Source organism: Equus caballus, chromosome 4, assembly GCF_041296265.1.
Source record: "Equus caballus isolate H_3958 breed thoroughbred chromosome 4, TB-T2T, whole genome shotgun sequence".
NCBI lineage: Eukaryota > Metazoa > Chordata > Mammalia > Perissodactyla > Equidae > Equus > Equus caballus.
In genome coordinates this window covers 81503963-81526831 of record NC_091687.1, presented here as the reverse complement: position 1 = coordinate 81526831, position 22869 = coordinate 81503963, and the positions used below count along the sequence as shown (strand labels likewise).

The 22869-nt window shown below is 41.1% G+C and overlaps 1 protein-coding gene across 7 annotated transcripts in view; it reads right to left on the bottom strand.

The window, feature by feature from the left end:
* Positions 1–19323, bottom strand: part of CPED1 (cadherin like and PC-esterase domain containing 1) — a 271966-nt gene extending 252643 nt beyond the window's left edge. For 2 of the 7 annotated variants that reach the window (XM_023639557.2, XM_070264957.1), the window contains exons 1-2: positions 19181–19322; positions 17330–17809 (exon numbers count right to left, since the gene is read on the bottom strand). In XM_023639557.2, coding sequence (XP_023495325.2) covers positions 17330–17578 — 249 coding nt within the window. In that variant the 5' untranslated portion in view covers positions 17579–17809; positions 19181–19322. Of the gene's footprint in view, positions 1–17329; positions 18171–18272; positions 18503–19180 lie in introns of those variants that run through there. The other 5 variants (XM_070264955.1, XM_014739102.3, XM_023639558.2 and 2 more) reach the window with 5 other exon arrangements.
* Between the last annotated feature and the right edge of the window lie 3546 nt (positions 19324–22869).

The window sequence follows — 22869 nt, the reverse complement described above, 5'->3', positions numbered from 1 at the left end:
GAGAGAGAGAAAAGATGAGAAGGGAAATTAAAACGAAGTCCTTGAAAGTCAGCACCATAGGTACTTTTTATCGTGAGCGGTAAATACGGTCAGGTAGGCAACAGGAAATAACTAGCAATGAGGATAAAAGTGGAGGTAACGCAACATTTCTCATTATCCGATTAAGTGCAAGTAGGAAACCAAAACCTAGCAAGTAGCAGAGAATTTCACAGTTGGCAACTTTATGCTGGTCCTTCTACAGAGGTCCAACTCTGATGAACTTTGATTGCTTTTACTAAAAGCCACGGCAGGGAGGAGACAGATGAGGAAAAATGGAAGTATACAGACAGAGGGAGGGTGTTTTCTTGTTTTATTTTGTTTTCTGTATGTACCCTGACAGAATTCCAGAAGGCCAGCCCTTTGCTACCTAGATCATAGGATTTCCTGAGAAGCATATGCCGTCATTCTCATAATGCGGAAAAGAAATTGTTTAAAAATGGAGGCACTCAGCGACCTAGATGATCAAACCATGAGAGAGAGCCCTGAGACCCGTGCTAAGGAGGGATCTAATCACCCGGGGGACACGGGGAGGGAGAGCGCTGTGAGGGTAGGAGCAGTAAGTACTGCACTGTGGAGCCGGGTTTGGTGTAAAAAGAGCAAGAAGCAGCAGCAACAGGACAGTCAAATCACAGTGTGTGTAACTGAGAGACAGGTAAGTACAGAGGATGAAAATGTTCCAGAAGTAGGGAGAAAAGTCCCGAGGAAGGGATTTGCTGTGAAGATATCAAGTCAACAGAAAGGGAGTCTACAAGACTGCCATTATTAGAAGAAGAAAGGCGGGCACAAAAGAGGAAAACAGAAGGGAACAGCAGGACAGACCCTGACCTGGCCAGCCTAAGCTGGAAAATATTTAATGATCAATAATATCAACTTGCCTTAGTCCACTGGGAATGTCTGAAATACTGAGTCTTAAGGGATCTATTAGGATTTTTGCTTATCAGAAAAGACTTCCCACCACATCTAGAAAATGGTAAGCATATAATCTTTTTTTTTGAGGGAGATTAGCCCTGAGCTAACATCCACAGCCAATCCTCCTCTTTTTGCTAAGGAAGATTGGCCCGGAGCTAACATCTGTGCTCACCTTCCTCTATTTTATATGTGGGACACCTCCCACAGCATGGCTTGATAGCAGTGTGTAGATCCGCACCCGGGATCCGAACCAGTGAAACTGGGGCAGGAATTGGATTGCACAAACTTAACCACTACACTACCCGCAGCCCCAGTAAGCATATAATCTGAAGGTAAACGCTGAGAATCCCCAGGTCACCTCTATGTTTAATGCCCATTCCACACACTCACAACCTGGAATCACACTGCACCTTTCCAAAAGGGGTGCACAGTACAGAGCTTGTGCAACTGGGAGAGAGAGAAGAGGAGAAACTGAAGGAGAGCAAGTTACCAGACAGGAAAAAAAAAAGGCAGACTGAACAGCTCAGATCTTCAAACTTCAGCGAATGCACAGTCCTGCTGGGCACAGCATTGGCTGTGCGCCTCTCATTCTTCCCAGGATCACCCTCACACATAGCAGGGATCTTGGAGACAGGGAGAAATTAAAAACAGCACAAGAACATCGATTTCTCCTCGAGTCCTTATCTAGTCTCCAGCTGTGACCTCTCACCTTCCCATGCCACGCAATAGTTGGCTGCCTATCTCTACCCACCCCCATTAAATGCTTATCCGTTTCAATCAACGTGGGGAAACTTCTATTTCCTTCTCTGCTTCTCAATTTTTCTTCCTCTCTTTTCTAGCTGTTTTGAAAATCATATTAAACACCTTTTTCAGCCTCCTCTGGAGGCTTCTCCTTCGATGAATCCAAGACTCCTTTCTTTGAGGTGCCACCCACGATGCACAGCTGTGGGTCATCAGTGTACTATTTGCTGTAACTTTACAGACACAACAAAGACCCAGCTGAGATTACAAAAACACAGAAATAGCTGGGAGATGGTGGTCAAGATAGCTTTAAAGAAGAAGCTAATTTAAACGCGATCAGAAGAGAATGTAGATTGCTTTTTCTTTTGGCACACTTGATTTTGCTTCTTAGTTTGGAGCAAATAAAAATCACACCCGAGTGTCCCTCTTTTGTCTCTTCTCCTTCCCTCTGCTTTCTGCTTTCTCTACACTATTCCCCCTTCCAGGATGTCTCTCAGACACTCAACATGGAGCTTCAGAGGCGGAAGAAGTTATTTATTTTCTTTCCATCCTCGAGCCCTGATCGCATCTGCTGGTTGCAGAGTAGATGCTCTCCAGCCCCCTGAATCTTATCTCAGTGTTAGCAGTAGTTAAAGGACATCCGTGATGAAGAAAATATAAAATTGACAATCCACAATTATGAAAAACCAAGCAGAGGACAAGGAGAGACCTTGTTCTTTTGAAAAATGTTTAAATAATAGCAAGTCTCTGTCCCCTGATGCCAAAACAAGGAGTTAATTCAGCAACTGAGTCTTAAAATAGTAAGTCCCTACAAAGGAAACGTAACAGAAAGGAAAGAACACTGGGGTCATTACAACAATATCAATACCTAAACATCAAACAATTTGCCAAACATCTTCAGAGATGCCAGACTCTGAATCGAAGGTCAAGGCTCTGCCAGCAACAGCTCAGGGCCTTCGGAATCCTGGGTCTCCCCTCTACTCCTGGCCCCGCCCTATTCATTCCCAACCCCCAATTCATTATCTGCTGATATCACTTTCCTCATCTGCAAACAAGCACCAACCGTCCATCTTACTCTTCATGCCATTTCACGCTATAGTAAGGATCAAAGGAGATCCAAACAGTGCACATAAAAGCATTCAAAAATAAACAGCCTCTCATAAATGTAAGGCGCCTTTAAATACCTCTTAAAGAAGACAAGAGAACCTCTTGACAAATTAAAATACTTTAAATTGTTAAAAGATAAATTGAGGCATATTTAAAACTTTAAGGGTTTATTTGGGCAAAAATCCACTCCAATTCGGCAGCGCCAAACCGGAAGTGGTTAGGAGAACACTGAGGGCAGGAGCCAGAGGAAAGACTTATGTATAAGAAAGGCAGAAGCGAAACAGGGAAACTATTTGATTGGCCCCAGCTTACAGCCTACTTGGCTGATTGTGATTGGTTGTCCTTTGCATTTTCATTTTGTAACCTTGAGGCACTGACATGCTTAGCTTTTGATTTGCTAATGCAGGCCGCCTCAGCATTAGAGTCACCTCACTCTAGCGGCCTCTTTGTTTAATTAATTTAACAAAATTAAAACCTTAAAAATTTCAATCGTGATTTCATAGGGGTTCTGTCAAATTGCAAGTGGAATATGAAACGGTAGTGTTTATGAATTAGGGACATTAAAGCATTTAAAAATAATCAATGGATCACCATTTCTGCTATTCTTCTCTGACAAACATCCAGTGTTAGAGCAAATACATCATTATAAGAAAAAATATGGCCATTGATACCAAATATACAATGAACAGACTTTTCAGATTTGGGTGCTAGATAAAAATTAGGCAGTATGTTAACTGCACAATGAAATATGATTTAATTTTATACTTTGTTATAATGTTCTATAAATAAATTCGCAATCAGGATGTAAAAAGCCCTTTGTCACATTGCATTTGCTCTTTTTGGCTTAGAAAACAGGGTCACCATTGTCCAGTTTCAGGACCTTCCATAGTATTCACCTATTAAGTTCCTGAACTCCCCTTTTCATTCTCCATTTCAACCCTCATTCTCTTCTCTCCACTCTCCCTACTACAGGCTTGCTGCTCATCCTCCCACCCCATCCTGCCCGGTTTATGACCTCCGCTCTCCTCCTAGCCCTGCAGTCCTCTCTACATTTCACCACTGCACACACACACACCCCAGGCCTCTGCAGCAGCCATCACCAAAAAACTTGTGGTGGCCAACCTAGAATCTCTTTTAGCATCACAGCGAACGTGCCCTACTCTGGACAGAGAGTCTGGCCTAGTAAAACACCTGCCAGATGTAAGGGTAGAGTTCAGGCACTGAGTTAGGATTAAGATTCTCCATCCACTGCCTATCACCACATTCATAACCTCCAGGAGAGGATTATTTCCTAAACCCACATTAAGTGTCTAATATTACCAATCCCATGCAGATAGTACTTCTGGCTCCTGTCTTCTCCCCTCAGCATTCACACCCCTGTAGCAACCAGTTCATTTAGACTGTCCCCAGAAATCCAAGGTCCCCATGAACCACACAGATGGTTAAGGATGGAAAGACAACAGATTCCATACAGGTGGCCCTGCATCTCCAGGGCAGCGAAGGTCAGTTCCAGTTCTCCGTTGAATGAAAGGCTACAGGATAGAGGCACACACCTCACAAACCCAGAGGAGCTCTGCCTCATCCTACCCATGTTGGGGGACAAAGTGTTAAGAAGAATGGGAGAATGAGTGTTAACTATTCAGGCACCACACTCCGCATAAAAGAAACATCCTGCCTTATACCAAATTTGTAGACCAAGTTTCTTTAAACACACATTTATGCCTTGGCACTCAGGCTGTTTTCCTGCTTACTCTGAGCACCCTCATGGCTGTTCAATCTCCATGGCCTCCTCATCTTGTCCCTTCCAGACTAATATATAACCTTGACTCTCCTTGGAGACTACACTGGCTAACACTTTTCCCAGCCCCAAGAAACCTCTTTTCCATTCTTCCCCTCTAGAAACTTCCACCCAGTCTACCCTGATCCTGCTTATGTTGCCAGAAGCTGCCCTGCCACACCACACATCATAACACAATCTCACATACTCCTTCAAAGTCTATCTTAGAGTGCCCCAAATTACACACTTATTCTAGAATGTTTAAGTATTTGATGGACAATTTTTTGCCTTAAAAATCAAAAACTGACAGGAAATGACAACATCTAGTAATACCATAGCAGAAGCATTATCTTTAGAGGAAAGAATAAGACATCATCCAGTAAACTGTTATCAAATTTTCAACTCCCTAAACTCTATAACCCTTCCCTTAAGGGATGGATCATATTGCAGAATGGCATCTGGCTTTCTTCTGTGACTGGCTAGAAAAGCGAGTTCCCTTCCTCAAGGTCCAGTTTATTCTTAAAGGGTCCAGCAGAAGGTCTCATGGGCCAAGCCTAAAGAAGAAATGATCTGTTCTAACACAATGCTTTGCTTTGGTCTTCTCAGGAAAAGAGGAGGTGAGAACATGTTATAAATGGTGGAGGACCTGGATGGGTTGTTCAGGGAGAGCAGAATTTAAGAATTCGATTGAAAGAACAAAAGAAGAATTTAAGGACTGCTGGCCACCACAGGAAGTCCTATACTGGACACACAGCATGAATTATACTGGATCCCATTCATCTATTCATTGAAGCTCTTATGTGCCAGGCATTGTGTAAACTTGATCCCTGCCCTGATCCAACTGCCAGCGATTTATTAGAAGGTTTTGTTTAAATGCTCAACTTCACAGCGAGCGGTTACATTATTATAAATGCTTGGTTACTTTCTTCAGGGTTTTGCTAAGAATTGTGCTTAGGATTGTGTGTACATCATTAGATGATGTGACATCCTCCCATTTATATCACAGAAAAGAGACTTCCTTTTAAAATGTCATTATTTTAGAGCAAAAACAGGAGACAATTCTAGCTTCTAGAATTTTATATTTCCGACAGAATATATTTTCACAAGTGCATTTTTTCTGCTCTCCAGCAAACAAGTTTGTTTAAAGCAGACAGTATCACTTTAACTATTGTTTCTTTAAAAGAAAAATAATCGGCTTACTTCCTTTACCCAATCCTTATCTACTTCCCTATAAAAAAGAAAATTAACTCTGCCTCAAATCTATCTGCTTTTAAAATAGCTTATGCAGCACTAAAATACTTGGGAAAAATAGTTTTAGCTTGTGTGTAGGAAGCTTCAGATGTGTTATTAATGTTTCCCCAGTTTACTCAGAAAAAAAGATGGTTAATAACAAAAGGAGGAGTGAGGAAAAGCCTGTTTGATATCATTTCTGCCCTCTGGGTGTGTCCAGTAGGAAAAGCTTACTGCTCACTGTGAAAGCCGACTTCCTGGCTGATGCTTGGCTAAGGTCAGGTAGTTCCTGCACTGCTACAGAAAAGTTAATTTCCTGTTCCATTTTTCCTGAAGCATTGGGGCACTTTGGCTAAATGAATGCTAGACTTTCCACTAGGGAAGAACCAGGCTCAGGGCTGAAGCTATTGGAATGCTATTATACTTCCGATTGCTTGTTAAAGAAGCAATGAAACATCCAGAGGAAACTCAATTGTGACAGAGCAATTTTGGACTCCTAGTGGCATTTTGAAACATGGCTGCATAACTTAACATTTGTATAGAAGGCTATACTCTAACTTCTTAATGAAAAAAAGGGGTATTCTCGGTACTCACAGTTATGTTGCATATCTGCATTCTTTTCCCTCAAGAGGCACCAAATGCAATGAGAATATTTTCATGACGTTATCTTTTGGGGTGTGTTAAGTTAATTAAACAAGGAAACCATTAGACTGAGGTGGCATTAATGCCATGGCAGTCTACGCAAGCAAATCAAAAATCTCAGCTTCTAAGTACCTCAAGGTGACAAATTGAAACCTAAGGACAACCAATCACAAACAGTAACGAAGATTTAAGCCATAGCCAATCAATAATTGCCTTACTTCGCTTCCACTTTTTTTCTATAAAAGTCTCTCCCAGTGCTCCCGCCAGCAGAGCACTCCTAAAACCTTCTGGTTTGGTGCTGCCTAATTCGAATCAATTTTTGCTCAAATAAACTCTTAAAATTGTTGATATGCCTCAGTATATCTTTTAACAGATGTGATAATATTTATTCCCCTGCCTTTGATAATCTCAATGTTTTCCAAAGCACTCTGAGCTACAGTGTCTAATTTGATCCCATAACATCTCTGCAACAGACATTTCCATCCATATTCCAGGAAAATGAAACCCAAAGAAATCCCTTGTGCAGGGTCACTCAACTCTTCAGCAGTGGGCCTGGGTCCCCATTGGTGTTTTTTCTTTCGCCTGGAGAGAGTGCGTGGGGCACAGCGGGATCTGCCTCAGGTACGTACACCTTTGACAGGTGGCTCTGGAGGTTTCCAGAAGTCAGCACCACCACCCCAACACTGTCCACTTCTTCTTATGTCAAAACGAATAAAAACACCAGGACACTGGAGTAATATTGCTGTTTAAATAAATTCTCTTTTCTCCCCATAGATTATTCCCTGTCATCATGCTTTTCTCCTTACCTGACTCTCCCATCCCGAATTGGCCAATTTTTCCCAGATCCTTCTCTTAAGCACAGTCAGAATATACTTAGGGCAGTAGATATCATCTTTGCCAAGATCAGCTGTGAGGTGTGTTATAAGAAATTGGCTACAGAAAGAATTAAAATATTAAAATTTGTAAATCATTTACACTTTTATATATTTATATCAGGGAAGATGTGCTGTATTCCCACTAATTGCAATCAAACACTGTCTTGAGCGGGAGAGGAAGGAAGTATGAGGCATAGCCCTGGAAAACCAGTGGAATGTGCCTCCATTCGATTGCAGTTAGAGGTGTCAAAGAGAAGAGTGACTGAAGACCGCTAGCACAGGGCATGCTGCTGTAAACATTTGTCTAAGCAAAAGCTAATGAAGAAAGCACGTAGGCTAAGGATCAAAATATATACAGTAGGTGTATTCTTGAAACAAATATAAGCCATTTAAATGCTTGTTTTTGAGGTCAAAGCTTAAAGCTAGCTTTTCAGGGCAGGGAGGACACCAACATTTACTGAATGCCAACTCTGGTCAGCTACCATGCTTGGTGTTGTCAGACAATTATTCAGTTCTCACAAGTAGGACTTAGCTCCATTTTTCCAGTGAGAAGATTGAGAGTTTAGAAATCTACATAAAATTTACCCATGTCCTATTGCTAGTAAATGACACCGCTGGAATTTGAACCAACATGTACCAAAGCTCATGTTTGTTCCACAATATACCTATGTTCTATTAAACTTCTTATGCAATATACTTAACAGGTTTGGGGTTAGAAGCCTTGCTGGAGATAGCTAGGTCTGATCTCATCAGCAGCATGCAGAGTCTCTGAGCATCCCCTTAGCAAGTTGCTCTAATTGGCATGCACTATGAGCAGACTGGTGGGGGTTCTATCAAGAGTCCCCAAGTAAGAATTAGAGATACCAAATGTAGCTATATTTCAGAACACATGATGGGGCCCATTCTGCACTTCCAGATCCATGTGCCCTTCTTGATAACTGTTTTGGTTCATCTATTATTTTGAATCATAAGTATCCTTACCCTCCATTAGTGAATTCAATTGAAAGTTGAATAAATTTTTTTGTGAAGATTCTTATATATAGCAAAGATTCAATGCCTCTTTTATCACTGTATACTTTTTTTATCCCTGTACATGATAAGTCAAGATGTTTTGTTTTGCATTTTGAACAAGTACAGAAGTTGACAAAGTACTGTTTACTTTGCAAATTTCCAACTTTGGTACAGTTTCTGTTAGAGAACATAAATCCTATTTTAGAACATGAGCTCATCCTTCTAGTGAGAATGGCTCCCTAGAAAAAATATCCAAAAGAAACCAAAGGGATAAATGAAACCGAAACATTCCTTTCAGCCCAAAAGGCCACACACTCAAAGTTGATAACAGGAAGCACTTTTTATAATGTCAGTGTATCTAGTGGTTTCCATTAAGGAGGGCTTATCTTATGTGAGTTTCCAATTCCAGGAGAACAAGAAACAGAATTGCTTAGAGGGAGAAAGAAGCAGAAGTTATTGCCACTATCTTGAGAAAGCAAGAGAGAATGACACCTATATACTGATTAATTCCTTGATTCACAGGAAATTTAGCATAACTTGCTTAAATATGAGCTTCATCAAGACTTCATTAAAATTTATCTAACATAAGCAAACTTCAGTATGCACAGTTTTTCACCCATGTGCATATTTCATTATAAAAATTTAACATAGCTCTAATCAACAATCTCAGAGAAATCCACAGGCATTAAACCCTCATCAGGCAGTCCAACTAATTCTATGAAAGTCGTATACCTGTTAGGTATGCTGACAACATCTCCTGGGAGCCTCCTATACATAGATCAGTGCATTTAGATGCTATCAGCACAATTTTGAACTCTTTACCTTCAATTCTGATTAAAATATAAAAACATGTAAAAGGTCGATTTTTAGTAAAATCAGTGTTAAAAAATGGAAACTGCTTTATACAAAGAGAGGTTAGATGATGGTGACAATGAAGCCAAGAGGGGTTAGAAGTAGTTAGAAAGGCACATTGATTGGGAAAGGATGTTGTTGTTTGTTTGTTTGTTTTTAATATAGTAGATACTTGAGAATGTTTTGGGGATAAAGATCCCAACCAGACAAACGAGCTGAAGAGAACAGGAAGATGGATGATAATTGATGCAACAATTCAATGTAGCAAAATGACAGGATGATTAGCATTAACCAGTAGTGCAGGAAATGGTACAGAAAGGAGTTCAAGGGCTACTGGTACAGGAAAAAGATGGAGTGGAGGACCTGAGATCAACAAAGAGAAAAAGAGAGGCAAGAAGTTGTTCCTCTCATTTCCTGGCCTCTGCTCTAAAGCAGGCCTTCCCTGACCCTGAACTTGATGAGTCATTTATTTATTCATTCATTGACTAGAAATTTACTCAGCGCTCACTATCTGTCAGACACTGCTTTGGCAATAGGAATGTAGTAGTAAACAAGTCAAATAAAGTCCTTGCTCTTAAGGAGCTGAAATTCTATGTAGGGAGACAGACAGGAAACAAATAAATAGATACATGTTTGTTCAGGGTCAAACTCTTAACTTCTTTCCCCTACTGACTCCCCTAAGTCATCTCTCCACATCCATAGCTATAGCATGCCGTTAATCCCACCATCTCAAACTAAAACAAAACAAAAAAAAGGGATTCAGTGCAAACTGAAGATCTTGCCTACAGATAAACAGGCCTGACTCTGAGTGACATATTACCATCTCTACGTTTTGTCTTGATTCTAAAGGCTCATTTTTCTTTGAAAAAACGACAGCCTAGAGGCTGGAGGCTAGGGACAGAAACTCAACAAGGCTTTCACCTCAGATTCTCCTGACCCAGGTACTTACGTTCATGGCAGCAATTACTTAGGACTCACGTGCTTGTGAAGGCCAATTGTTAAGATCTATAAGGACTACAGAGAGGAGTAAATCCTCAAGGAGATTAAACAATAATTATTCTGATAGTCAATATTTATTGAGCACTTTCTATCTGCCAGACACCTTAAGTGCTTCACGTAATTTATCCCATTTAAGCTTCATGTTAGCCTTGTAAGGCAGATGATAATATATCCATTTTCAGCTGGAAAAAACAAAATCCTAAAGAGATCAAGCAATGTGTTCAAGGCAACAAGTGCTATTAATTTGACTTCAGAGCTCATGGGCTGCATATTCTGCCTCCCCAATTTTATAAATTTCCTAAGGCTGCCATAACAAAGTACCACAAAATGAGTGGCTTAAAACAACAGAAATGTATTGTCTTACAATTCTGGAGGCCAGAAGTCTGAAATCAAGGTGTCAGCAGCATCATGCTGCCTCGGAAACCTGTAGAGAAACCCTTCTTTGCCTCTTGCTAGCTTATTATTGGATATCTCCAATCTCTGTCTTCATCAGCACATGGCGTTCTTTCTGTGTGTCTCTGTCTTCATTAGACTGTCTTCTTGTAATACCAGTCATATTGGATTAGGGATCCACCCTATTCCAGTGTGGCCTCATTTCAACTAATTATATCTGTGACAACCGTATTTCCAAAAAAGGTCACATTCTGAGGCACTGGGGTTAGAACTTCAGCATATCTTTTTTGGGTGAACATGATTCAACCCATAACACCAATAAATAGAGGTAGTATATGGAGCTACTTAGAAAAGCAGGTCTCAGTCCAATCCTGTCATCATTACCAGCTTGATGTGCTACTTTGAGAGAGGCACTTTTCTTCTGTGAGCTTCATTTTCTTCACTTTTAAAATAAAGACCTTGAGCCTATGTGGAGAAAGGGCAAAAAATATCAAAGATAACTCTGAGGTTTAAAACCTAAAATCTAGGAGAATGCGGGAAGAAGAAGTCTCATTCAGGGAAATAGAGCGATCTGGAGGAGTCATTGATATTGGCATGAAAATTTCAAGAGAAAATTATTTGAGTTTTCAGTGCTTGGTACCACTTGATAAAAGATAACAGGAAATTGGAGATGCAGATTTAGGGGTTCAAGAGTGAGATCCAAGCTAGAGATATAGATAATGAGTTATCTGTACAAGGGTGAAAATTAACAATATGCAAAGTTGTTAATCACCAATGGAAAGCATAAAACAAGACAATTAATGGTTCATGAACTAAGCTTGGGAATGTCTACTTTTAGCACCAGACCAAGGAAATGAACCCTGAAATGTTCATTTATAAAGGTCAGAGAACAACCCTGTTGTGTTATGGAATTCAAAAGGCGAGTTTCAAAAATGAGTTATTGGCCAACAGAGTAAAATGCTTCAGAGAAGAAGGATGTGGACTGAAAATAAATCATTGGGTTTGGTAGCCAAGATGTCACTGGGAGAGAAGTTTCAGTAGAAAAGGCCAAATGAAAAGGATATGGTATGGGTAGAGGTGGCTAGGAAGCATATCCAAAGAGAACAAGCTACAGGTTCTCTGAGGAAAGAAGAGAATCAGGGAGAACATTAGATTAAGAGGATTGACAGGTACAAAGAAAGCTTATTGTTGTGTTACTGGTTACGAGCATGTTTACTGGCAGAAGAGATGGTCCAATGGAAAGGTTGTAAATGACAATATTATAACTAATAGAGAGTAACTCTCGAATCAGTTCTGGAAAAGGTCAAAGGGGGTGTTCAAGAACACAAGGGGAAAGTAAGTTTTGGCAAAAAGGAGGCATTTTGAAACAGCAGCCCAACTGGTCTCCCTACCTTCAGTTCTGTCCCCTCCAGTCCATTCTGCAATGTGCATTCTGGAGTGTTCTCTCCACATCTGAAATCTATTCAAGCCACTATTTGCTTACCATTCTTTGGGGTTCCCTGTTGAGTTCAGGAGAGAACCCTTCTAATGCCCATATTTTCAATATCTAGGCCCCACTGAATGTTTTACCTCATCTATTTGCCTTCCTGCTCTGCTTTTTCCAGTGCACCACACACACACACACTCATACCACATAGCAAATACTTTGAAACCTCCAAATGTATCAGGCTTTTTAATTCCTTCTCTGCATATGTGGCGTTTTCTGCTTGTAATACTCTTTTCTCTCTTTACCCTTTCTAGCTCATCCAGAACTGTTGTCTTAAAGTTATGGATTCCCTAGCACTATATTTATTTACTTGTCTGTCTGACAATGGCTTTTATTTCTGTATCACCAGTGCCTAGTACAGTGTCTGGCACACATAAAACACTCAATAAATATTTACTAAATGAATGAAGAAAATTAAAGAATGAATGAAAGGGATGAGGAGGAGAAAGGGTAGAGATGAAGTGAGAGGATTTTTTTTTTCAGTTGGAGAGGAGAGTTCTCAGTGAGATAATTACAAACATTTCATTTAAAGGAAGTGATGCCATTTCCCAAGAGTGGGAGCGTATTTAGACATTTTTGTGAATTTTAGAAAACAAAATTAGCACAACTGCTGTACCACATACTGGATCACCTTGCTTCACATACCCCTCCCGTGGGCATTATTCATGCCATGTTGTGGTCATAAAGCGAAGGACACTGTTTTCACTACCCTGGCCACCAAAGACCTGGGAGCTCCTATGCACAGTACAGATTGAAAAGGAGGGACCACCTCACCTTTGCCCTGGCAGGACTGCACCCTCTGAGGCCCTGGCTTCCCCAAGGGCTGACCTGGGAGTCCAGGTAACACTCCCTGGTAGTAGGATGGGACAACTCTAACCAGGAAAGACAGAAGAGTGGGAAGGCAGGAGATAAACTGCCTGCCCATCCTGCCCCTCTCCCCCAGTGCCTGTTCCGAGATGCAGTCATTTAATACAGCCTCTCTGCATATGTCTCCCACAATTCACCCATTCATTTGCTCTCCCTCATCCGCTTTTCCCCCTACTCTTTCATCCCTGGAATTGCACCATCCCATAAAGTGTTAGCATATAAGTTATAGCCTTGGGTTCTAGTTCTAAAAAACCTGGGCTAAACAAGTAATTATTGAGAAATTTTCAAACATTAAATATATTATGCACAATTAGAAAAATAAAATTAAATAAAACACTTAGAATGCAAGCAGTCATTTATTTGCATTGTGGGTTATGGCTGGATGCTGGGAACAGTAGTTGTGGAGAACAGTCACTGAAGAATGGAGAGTCAAGAAGAGATGGAAAATGGATAGTCAAGCAACAAAGAAATAGTAATTCTCCTTGTGGAGCATCAACAGGAGATAATCAGAAACACATGCCTATGGTGAGTATAAATGTATTCCCCAGATAACAAAGTTTCCATTAAAGGAGCATAGACTAAGAAGATTTTCTTTCGTTGTGTCTGTTTATAATTTAATGTGCTTCCTATGTTATGAAATATGAAAGTGTTGGATTCCAGGAAAACAAATAAATCTACTGAGTGACCTACTTCAGTAAAGAAAACCGAAATTGTCTTCAGTTTATATATTAAATTGCAATAATTTTAAGACATGGCGATTACTAGCCAAAATTCAAACAACTAATGTTGGGAGAAAACCCAGAAGAAATGACAAAAGTACAGCTGCTTAGCAAGGCCCTTTGGAAAGTTCAAGTGGAAAAAAGAATTAAAATTTGGCCAGAAGAGGGAAAGTACTTCCTCACTATGGAAAGTTGGCATATACTATACCATGTTCTCAATGGGTACTGAAAGCAGTTTTGGACATTGAACCAGATCCCAATTGTAAAGGTGTAAAGGGCACAGTCAGTCACTCACCTTTAAATATCTGCTACCACAGAACCCTCTGTTCCTAGGCTGGTAAAGTACAAAAGGTCTTCTCTTAGAAACAACCACAACCAAAAAGACTAAGAAATACTTACTGCTTACTCATGAAAGTATGAAAACTATGATTCAAGAAATACACTGTGAGCATATTTTAGCTTCTGAATGTTTATCCCTGCAGACACTACAGCATTCATTGAAACACTTTTTCAAATGTCCTCAGGTGGATTCCTTAATTAAGATTTTGTTTTCCTTTTTTAGATTTATATATCCAGATCCAACTTATGCTTCCTGGAGGGGTAGTTTAAGTTTAAATGCATTGCTTTTTAAGCATTTATCATGTTTCTTAGTACTTCTTCAGGTCTGAATATCTGAAGGGGATTATGATTTTTTCCCGGAGAACTGCACATACTCATACACACAATAGTTAGCATGAAATGCCTGGGTTTGGGGACATCTCATACAGTCAGATACTTTCTGGAATCCCTGAACCATAGGTCAAAATCAGATGTTTTAAGCAACTTTAAAAATCACTTAAAGATGGATGGATACCAGCAAAGGAAAGCCCAAGTCACATGAATATTTTAGTTTGCCAATAAAAGTAATAACAAAACCCCAAATTTATAGATAGAAACAATGCTTCTTCTGTAAAATGCCTAAAAGCTGTATTTTAGGTCTTGAGGAAAATCTACGTAGCATCTCCTCAGTTATTTTTTTTAATGAACTTCATAAGGAGCTGTTTTTGAGAATGATCTATATATTGACCCCAAAGACATTTCTTTCTTCACTGTAGCTATCTTAAAGAATATTTAATCTTCAAAAATGGATTATTATTTGGGGCTGGCCCCGTGGCCGAGTGGTTAAGTTCGCGCGCTCCGCTGCAGGCGGCCCAGTGTTTCGTTAGTTCGAATCCTGGGCGCGGACATGGCACTGCTCATCAGACCACGCTGAGGCAGCATCCCACATGCCACAACTAGAAGAACCCACAACGAAGAATACACAACTATGTACCGGGGGGCTTTGGGGAGAAAAAGGAAAAAATAAAAAATCTTTAAAAAAAAAAAAAATGGATTATTATTTGATTCTTTTTGGAACATACATTACAAGGAAAACCAGTTTATATCTGATTTTAACCAACTTTCGCATGATTCTTTCTAGCTTCCTTTCTATCTCTATTAAAAACTGGCTCTAAACCAATGGCTGGCACAGGTTATGTTAAAAATAGAGGTACATGGCAAATGTTTGGGCTTCTGAATTATAATTGCGAATTTAGAATCTTGCTTATGATTAAAATATTTGAGACTGTGAACAATTTGAAAAAAATCATCAAATGTTTGGCATTTTTTGTTAAGAAAATTCTAGAGTGAATGTTTTACACAAGCAGCCAATAAGTTTCAGATGGTTTATAAGTAGCCAGAGATCCAAGATTGAAATGGAATTTTCTGTGACAGCCTACAAATAACAGCTAACATATGTCTAAGTTACAGGCAAAAGCAGGAGTCACATAACATCAAGTAGGGAGTAAAAAAGGCTGTAAGTTAATAAATAAAAACCTTTTTCTCCAAAATTCTTAGCAAAAATTTTAGGTACTTAAAGCACAAAACCATCTAACTACTTTTAAAGAAATTATGTGTATTAATATTGGAAACAAACAAGAAGTGAGTTTTAAAGCCACAATTTATACCCATCCTAAATTTGATGTATTAAAAAAAAACACAGAGGCCAGCCCAGTGGTGTAGTGATTAAGTTCACATGCTCCACTTCAGGGGCCTGGGGTTCGCAAGTTCCGATCCTGGGTCCGAACCTATGCACCACTCATCAAGCCATGCTGTCGCGGCATCCCACATACAAAATAGAAGAAGATTGGCACAGATGTTAGCTCAGGGACAATCTTCTTCATCACAAAAAAAGAAAATGAAAGTTAATGCTAGTATAAATGAAAAAAATACAAATTCATCAATGATTTTAGAGCATTTAATAACTGACTCACACTTGCGATTGAAGTCTGATCTAGACGGCTTTCTATTAGACGATCTGCTGTTCTTTGTCATGAGATATTTCTTCGTCAAGACGTTTCTTGACATTCATAAAACAAGTCACTCAAAAGTTTTCAAATTTTCTTTGTTCTAACATAATACTATTTTGTATTTCAATAAGTTCTTACAGTTGTGGTTTCACAAATTGTTATTAGAGCTTTGAATTTACTTTTATAAATAAAAGTATGCGTCAGCCTGCAGTAGGAACCAGGTGGAGGTACCATGTCGTAATGCTAGCCCTCTGGCCCACCTGAACATCTTTGAGTGTCAGTCATGTTATCTGTAAGATGATGACGATGATACCTCCGTACCTATCTCGCAGGGTTATGAATCTGACAAGAAATAGGTAAAACATTTTTGAAACACAGTGGTACTGGTGCTAGAGGTATTAGCAATAATGGTAGCAGTAGTGTATATTCAGCAGGAAATTCTGCTCCAAATGACAACCACGATCACTGGATCTACCTAATTCTACTGCAGATATAAGATAATACTTCTAGATTACTAAATTATCTTGCTATGCTACTTGCTGTATCATGAAAATCAGTGGCTTTGCTACCACGAACGTGTGTGTGTGTGGCTTTTTTTTCTTCTTTTTTAGACTGGACTGTTTTGAAGGTCATCATTTCACTGACAGGCACAGACAAAGCGGTTCGTGAAAATAGAAATTCTGGGTTTTTTTTGGATTTTGTATTTTCTCCAACCATTGGACATGTGAGATTAGTAAAGTTAATTAGAAAGGTTTAAGTATAGAATTGTCTATATTTCCCTAATTCTATAAACAATAAAATGCAGTGTGTCAATTCTTCCGAAGAAACCTATTATACCATTCTTTTAAATGCTTCAGAAATAAACATTGTTTTAGAAATGTGTTCACCAGTGAAAAATTGATTTAACCAATTGTAAAACGGAATTTTGTAATATCTTTGAGTCAGAAATGGTCTGAGCCCTCATACTGATGGCCTTGAGGACATACTCAATGTTTATCAATTTTTATGAATCTTTGATTTACGTTCCTGAACTGTAAATCTTCAGATCTTTTAGAATCCTAATATGTTAGAAAGAATTTACATCACTCCCACCTCCTCCAAATTGGCTATTCCACTCAGCTGAAATGAAGTGAAATTCTGAGAGAGAAAATAATGGCCAGGACTCTCTGGAAGTAAACATAAGAAGTTGAAGTTAACGTGGTTCACTGTCAGAAGGTCACTCTCTGGGCTGTCCTGGAGACTCTGGATCCCTTTCAGACCTCATGGAAGTTAATTTTAGTTTTACAGAGAGGACAGAGAGACGCAAACTGCTATCTTTGCAGAAAATGTCAAGGTTCAGCTATCACCCGTCTTACCTTTCTGATTTCCTGTGCATTACCGGAGAGAAGGAAGCACTGTTCCTCCACAGAGAATCCTTTCTGGCATCTGCTTGCCTGGGTGTCGGTGGGTGTGTTTGGGGCAGCCCCAGAGACAGCGGCTGTGAGCTTCCTCGTCCCTCGGAGCGTCAGGGTCTGGTAGAAGAGACAGATTGCCACCACCAAGCCCACCAAGAAGGGCCGGGGGCAAAATCGCCGACGACACAGCAACACTGGACGACAGACCATGACCAGTTCAGCTTCACTTGGCTCCTGTCCACGTTGCCGGAAAAGTCATAGCAGCTATTTTTTGTCAGCATGAAAAATACAAATCTGTCTTCTTTCTCCACAACTTAAATCAAGATTGCTCCATCCCCGCTTAAGAACTTTCCGAAGGGTCATGCCAAAGAATCATAGGTCCCAAAAGTCTGAGGCTGTTAATAACAGCCCTTCCATGGATGAGAGTAAAAAGTGGCTGGCCTGGGTTAAAAAAAGACATCAAAATAATAATAGTTGTAACTAATAACCCGAGCGTACCTCAGGCTGCCAAACTGTTGCTTCCAGCAGTGCCTTATTTTCACAACATCCTTAAACTCCCAGTAAAGGCTTTACAGGAAAAGAGAAAACAACACCAAAGTAAATCTGGAGCCCGAAAACAGCGTTGGAGAAGGCAATAGGTTAAACCCAAAACAGCCTGTTGCATAGCTGGATGCAGGCCAGCTCATTTGAGGCAGTTCCTCATTTTTCCTCCGGTTTTAAAGCCGTCCCGCTTAGCCTTCTTGTTTCTCAACTGCTTCCCTTCATTGTTTTAAATTGCCACTTTCCTGTAAGCATTCACGGCCTTTAACATAAAAAGGGAATAAACGGTTTGAATGGACGTGATTAACTGTTAGGGTTTTGCTTGTATTTGTTTCATTGCAAGTTCAAAGTTCTATGTACTTACTCAGTTTTCATCCTTTGAGCCAGAAAAAAGTTTCCATGATCCTCTAATGGATTGCTGATCAAAACCACTCGGAAGGAGACACCCAGTCGTAGGGCTCCAATTCATCTCCCACACAGGGACCCACACGCAGCCGCACAGCCCCGCACGCGCGCCGGCCGCGCTCCGGGCCGGGAGGGAGCCGGGCCCGCGGCCCCTCAGGGAGCCACGCGGGCGGCGGGCGGGGCGGGGCCGAGGCCGGGCTCCTCGGGGCCTCGGGGGCAGCTGGAGCGGCGCGGTCAGCCCCGGATCAGGAACGCCGGGCTTCCAGACTGGAAACAGCGTTTCTCACTTCCCCTGAAAGGCGGCTGCCTCCCCAGAGCGGCAGAATTTTAAATACGTGTTTGATGGTTGATCCCTTATGTAATTTCTTTTTCCTAATACAGCATTGGAAAAACAAATCGCCCTTAATCGATGGATGACAAAGGTCGAAGGGGAGACTAAAGCCGACTCCGTGCGTGACTTGGGAGGTTCTTCACTCGAGGGAATTGTGGTTAGTCTTAGGGGGTAAGAGAGTCACGGTACTGTTTGGACCCTAGAACAGGAAAGCCTGTTGTATGCACCAGAATAACTGACAGCGAGCTTTCTGCTCCAGGACCGAACTCCTATCACTGTTGCTATTATTACTCCTTTCCTGAGTCTTTCAAAATTGCCTGACACTTTGCTCCTACAGTAGCAGATGTAGGGTAAGTTTTGCTCAACAAGAAGGAGTACACAGCAGGCTCTGTCCAGAATTCAGTTCAATCTAATGCTCTACAGCCCGCCACAAAGACACCCTTAGTAGGGCAATACTGCAAACTCCATCTACTTCTGCTGAGTCAGCTGAGGGCACGCCAAGGAGAAAGGCAATCCGGCTAGTGCATGTTGCTCACCTCTCCCAATCCTTGCTTTGCGAACTCTGGATACCCAGGACCGGCTTGGGCTCAGGGCAGACATTCTTCAAAGGCTCTGAACCTACGTAGGCTTTGTAACCTGTTTCTAACCCAAACTCGTTCTTGTGGGCTGAGGCTCTCCTATGAGGCCACACCCCTAGAATGATCCTATCCGTTAGGCACGCTCCTGTCAGTCACTTATATTTTGTGAGACGGAGCGCCCCCTGGGGGTGCCCAGCTATTATCGACAGAGACATGGGCATCTATGGGTTCCTTGCTTGTAAGAAACTATTTTTACACCTTACAAACTAGATTAATTAAAACTTTACAGAATAAGTATTCAGACTAAAGCTATATTTATCCTGAATCTGCGTATGTCCCCTCCAGTGTGCTTAATATTATTGATTTATAGATTCAGAGTCCTCAATTCCACGACAAATGAAGGAGTAGAGAAAAATGAAGTGGCAGTTGACTTGTAGAAGCCAAGAGAATTTTAAAGAAGAACTGGTTAAATGATAGATACGGTTTTGGTGGGTGCGAGGTGATTTGAGAGAGAATAAGAATTACAAGATCTCTAAATAGGACTTGTTCCTGTGTTAATGAGATCCAGGGTAAGACAAAGTTCTTTACCAGATGGAAAGGAATGGACGTGCATTTCTATTAAGGCAAAAAGTCTGAAAAATTGAGCGTTTGAGGAATCTGAAGGGTCATTTTTGTGCATCCTTAAATTGTTGAGTACAGGGTATGAAAGAAAGCATAAATCAGATGTTAAAATCGTGTTGCGGGGCGGCCCAGTGGCGCAGTGGTTAAGTGCGCACGTTCGGCTTCTCGGTGGCCCCGGGGTTCGCAGGCCGGATCCTGGGTGCGGACACGGCACCACTTGGCCTGCCATGCTGTGGTAGGCGTCCCATGTAGAAAGTAGAGGAAGATGGGTACAGATGTTAGCTCAGGGCCAGTCTTCCTCAGCAAAAAGAGGAGGACTGGCAGTAGTTAGCTCAGGGCTAATCTTCCTCAAAAAAAAAAAAAAGAAAGAAAGAAAGAAAAAAAATCATATTGCCTTTGGGCTGGGAGAAGTGAGAGACAACAGCATTGATTATTTTATAGCTAGACTTCAAATAACAGGAATCAGACAGAAAGTGGAAAATTAGTGTTCTAGAAATGATACTGGCAGAATGAAAAACTCAATTCTCCATTCTAACCCCTAAGTTCAAAGCAGTGGGAGAAGATGGTAAAAAAAAAAAAAAAAAGGAATATCTGCAGAAGTGAGAAAAGGGATAGTTAGAGTGGGAAAGTGGAAAGAAGAGATGGGAAAAAAGATACAGCAGGAATTATCACCAAAGAGACTAAGGGAGTCCAGAGACAACATCTGATAGTAGAATTACCTCCACAGGGTGGAATCATGGTGCTGCCTCTTATCAAATCTTTTAAACAGTGATTTGTGAAACGAGGATGCCAATGCCTCCTTTGAAGTGTTGTGGCATGACTAGGTGAGATAACGTAGGGAAAGCACCTAAGCATTCTGTGCACGTTTGTTGGAAGAATGCATGCTGAATACATGTCCATTATGATGCTGAGGCTGAGCTCAGTCTGGTGTGGTGTCAGATGTGCAAACAGATAATTATCAAATAATGGGCCTCTTGAAACACAGAAGCCCCAAAAGCAAACAGAAGCACTTAGTATTAGTTGTCTTCTCTTTACTTTGTGAGATGCAGGTGGGTGGCAGACTGGTTTGGGAGAATGAGAGCAAGAGTGGGATGGGAGTGAGTAGTAGGTGGAGACTCCAAGTGGGAGGTGTTTATGCCCAAGTAGCAAAGGAAGGCTAGTGGGAGCATGTGTTAGATTCTGAAGGCGTCAGAACAGGGAACAATGAAGACAGAGAGTATGCTGGTTCAGTGAGGGGAGTGGGAGAGTAAATATGCAGTAGAACTAGGAACCTGTGGATTCTGGCAGTGCTTCAGACTGAATGTTTTGTGCATAAAATTTTATAAAGCACCCTTTCCACTAAATCATTTCCACATTCAAGGACCTGTGTTTAAGCAGCATCAACCTGGGACAATAGAGTGATAGACCTTTTAAAGGTCTATAATTTCAAGGTTGGACAAACAGAACAATCTTTCTCCTCAAGCCTCTCCAAGACAAAATATACTCTTCCATCACACACGTTTCATTTAGTTTTTTGTATAGAATGAGGTAGAGGATGGATTTAATAATCGTTGTTCGAAGAAGGTATTTTTAAAACTTCATTTTTTTTTAACTAGAGAAATAAAGATGTCTATAACAGAGAAGATTCCAGTGTTAGATCAGGAACTTTGGGAGAGTAATTTACCTCTGTGAGTCTCAGCTTTCTCATAGAGGAGGGGCTTCAGTGACCATGAGATAACCTCAGAGATTGCATGAGGCTCCAAAGTTCTGTTTCTAGGGATACTTGTTTTTTTTTTTTTTTTTTTTTTTTTGAGGAGGATTAGCCCTGAGCTAACTGCTGCCAATCCTCCTCTTTTTTCTGAGGAAGACTGGCCCTGAGCTAACATCCGTACCCATCTTCCTCTACTTTGTATGTGGGACACCTACCACAGCACGACATGCCATGCGGTGCCGTGGCCGCACCCGGGATCCGAACTGGCGAACCCCGGGCCACCGAGAAGCGGAACGTGCGCACTTAACCACTGTGCCACCGGGCCGGCCCCCTAGGGATGCATTTTTGACATGGATTTCCTCTCTGTTGTGACCTGCTAAGAAGAGGAAATCTTCAGGTTCTGCACTTGTTGGTTTCCTGCAGAGGAAAGCCTTTCTCTTTCAAGAAGTCTCCTGACCATGATGATGTCAAGTCCAGCTGTAGCTTAGGGGTGATGCAGTAGTGGATTAACTCCTGGGGGTGCTGTCAGCAACACCTGGGCACTCACCTTCCAGTATTTCTGACCTACTGAGTCTGCCCTCTTATCAGCTCCTACCACCTTTCATCTAATACTGACTCTAGAACTTTCCACAGAAGCTTTGAATATAAGATATAAAATGATGTTTTAAAATCATAAATCACATATTGTATCTCTGTTACACAAAAACATCATCCTAGGGTCTGAGGAAGACAGAAGACATATGACAAATACTATAAATGACTAAAAATGAGTTGGCCAGGACAGGATAACCACTATAACAAACAACCTCTAAATCTCAGTGGCTTGATAGAATGAAAGCTCACTCATTTGTGCTCATATCGTTTTTGAGTGTTTGTCAGTTTCCATTAAGACATTTGGTACCCAGGGTCCTTCCACCTAGTGACTTTCCGTACTCTAGAATCTTGGATACCCCCTTGGATTCTCTGAATCCCGCTAGCAAATGAGGAATGAGAAAAAGCCATGGAGGATTAGATGGGAGGTCTTTGGGGACCAAGCTTCAAACTAGTATATATCCTTTGATCGACATTCGGTTGGTCAGAGCCCAATCACATGGACTCACCCAACTGAGCTGGGAAATGAGGTTTAGCTACATGCCCAGGAGGAAACAGAAATGAGCCTGATAAACATATAGCAGTCCCAGCCACACCTAAGATGGAGATGTTGGGTGCCTTAGAGAATCCAAACAGGGAGTTCACATCTTTTGGGAGGTGATCAGGAAAGCTTCAGGAAAGTCGTCTCTTCTCAACTGGGCCTTAAGAGTCGAAGATTTCAAAGGGAAAATATAAGTTTTATGCC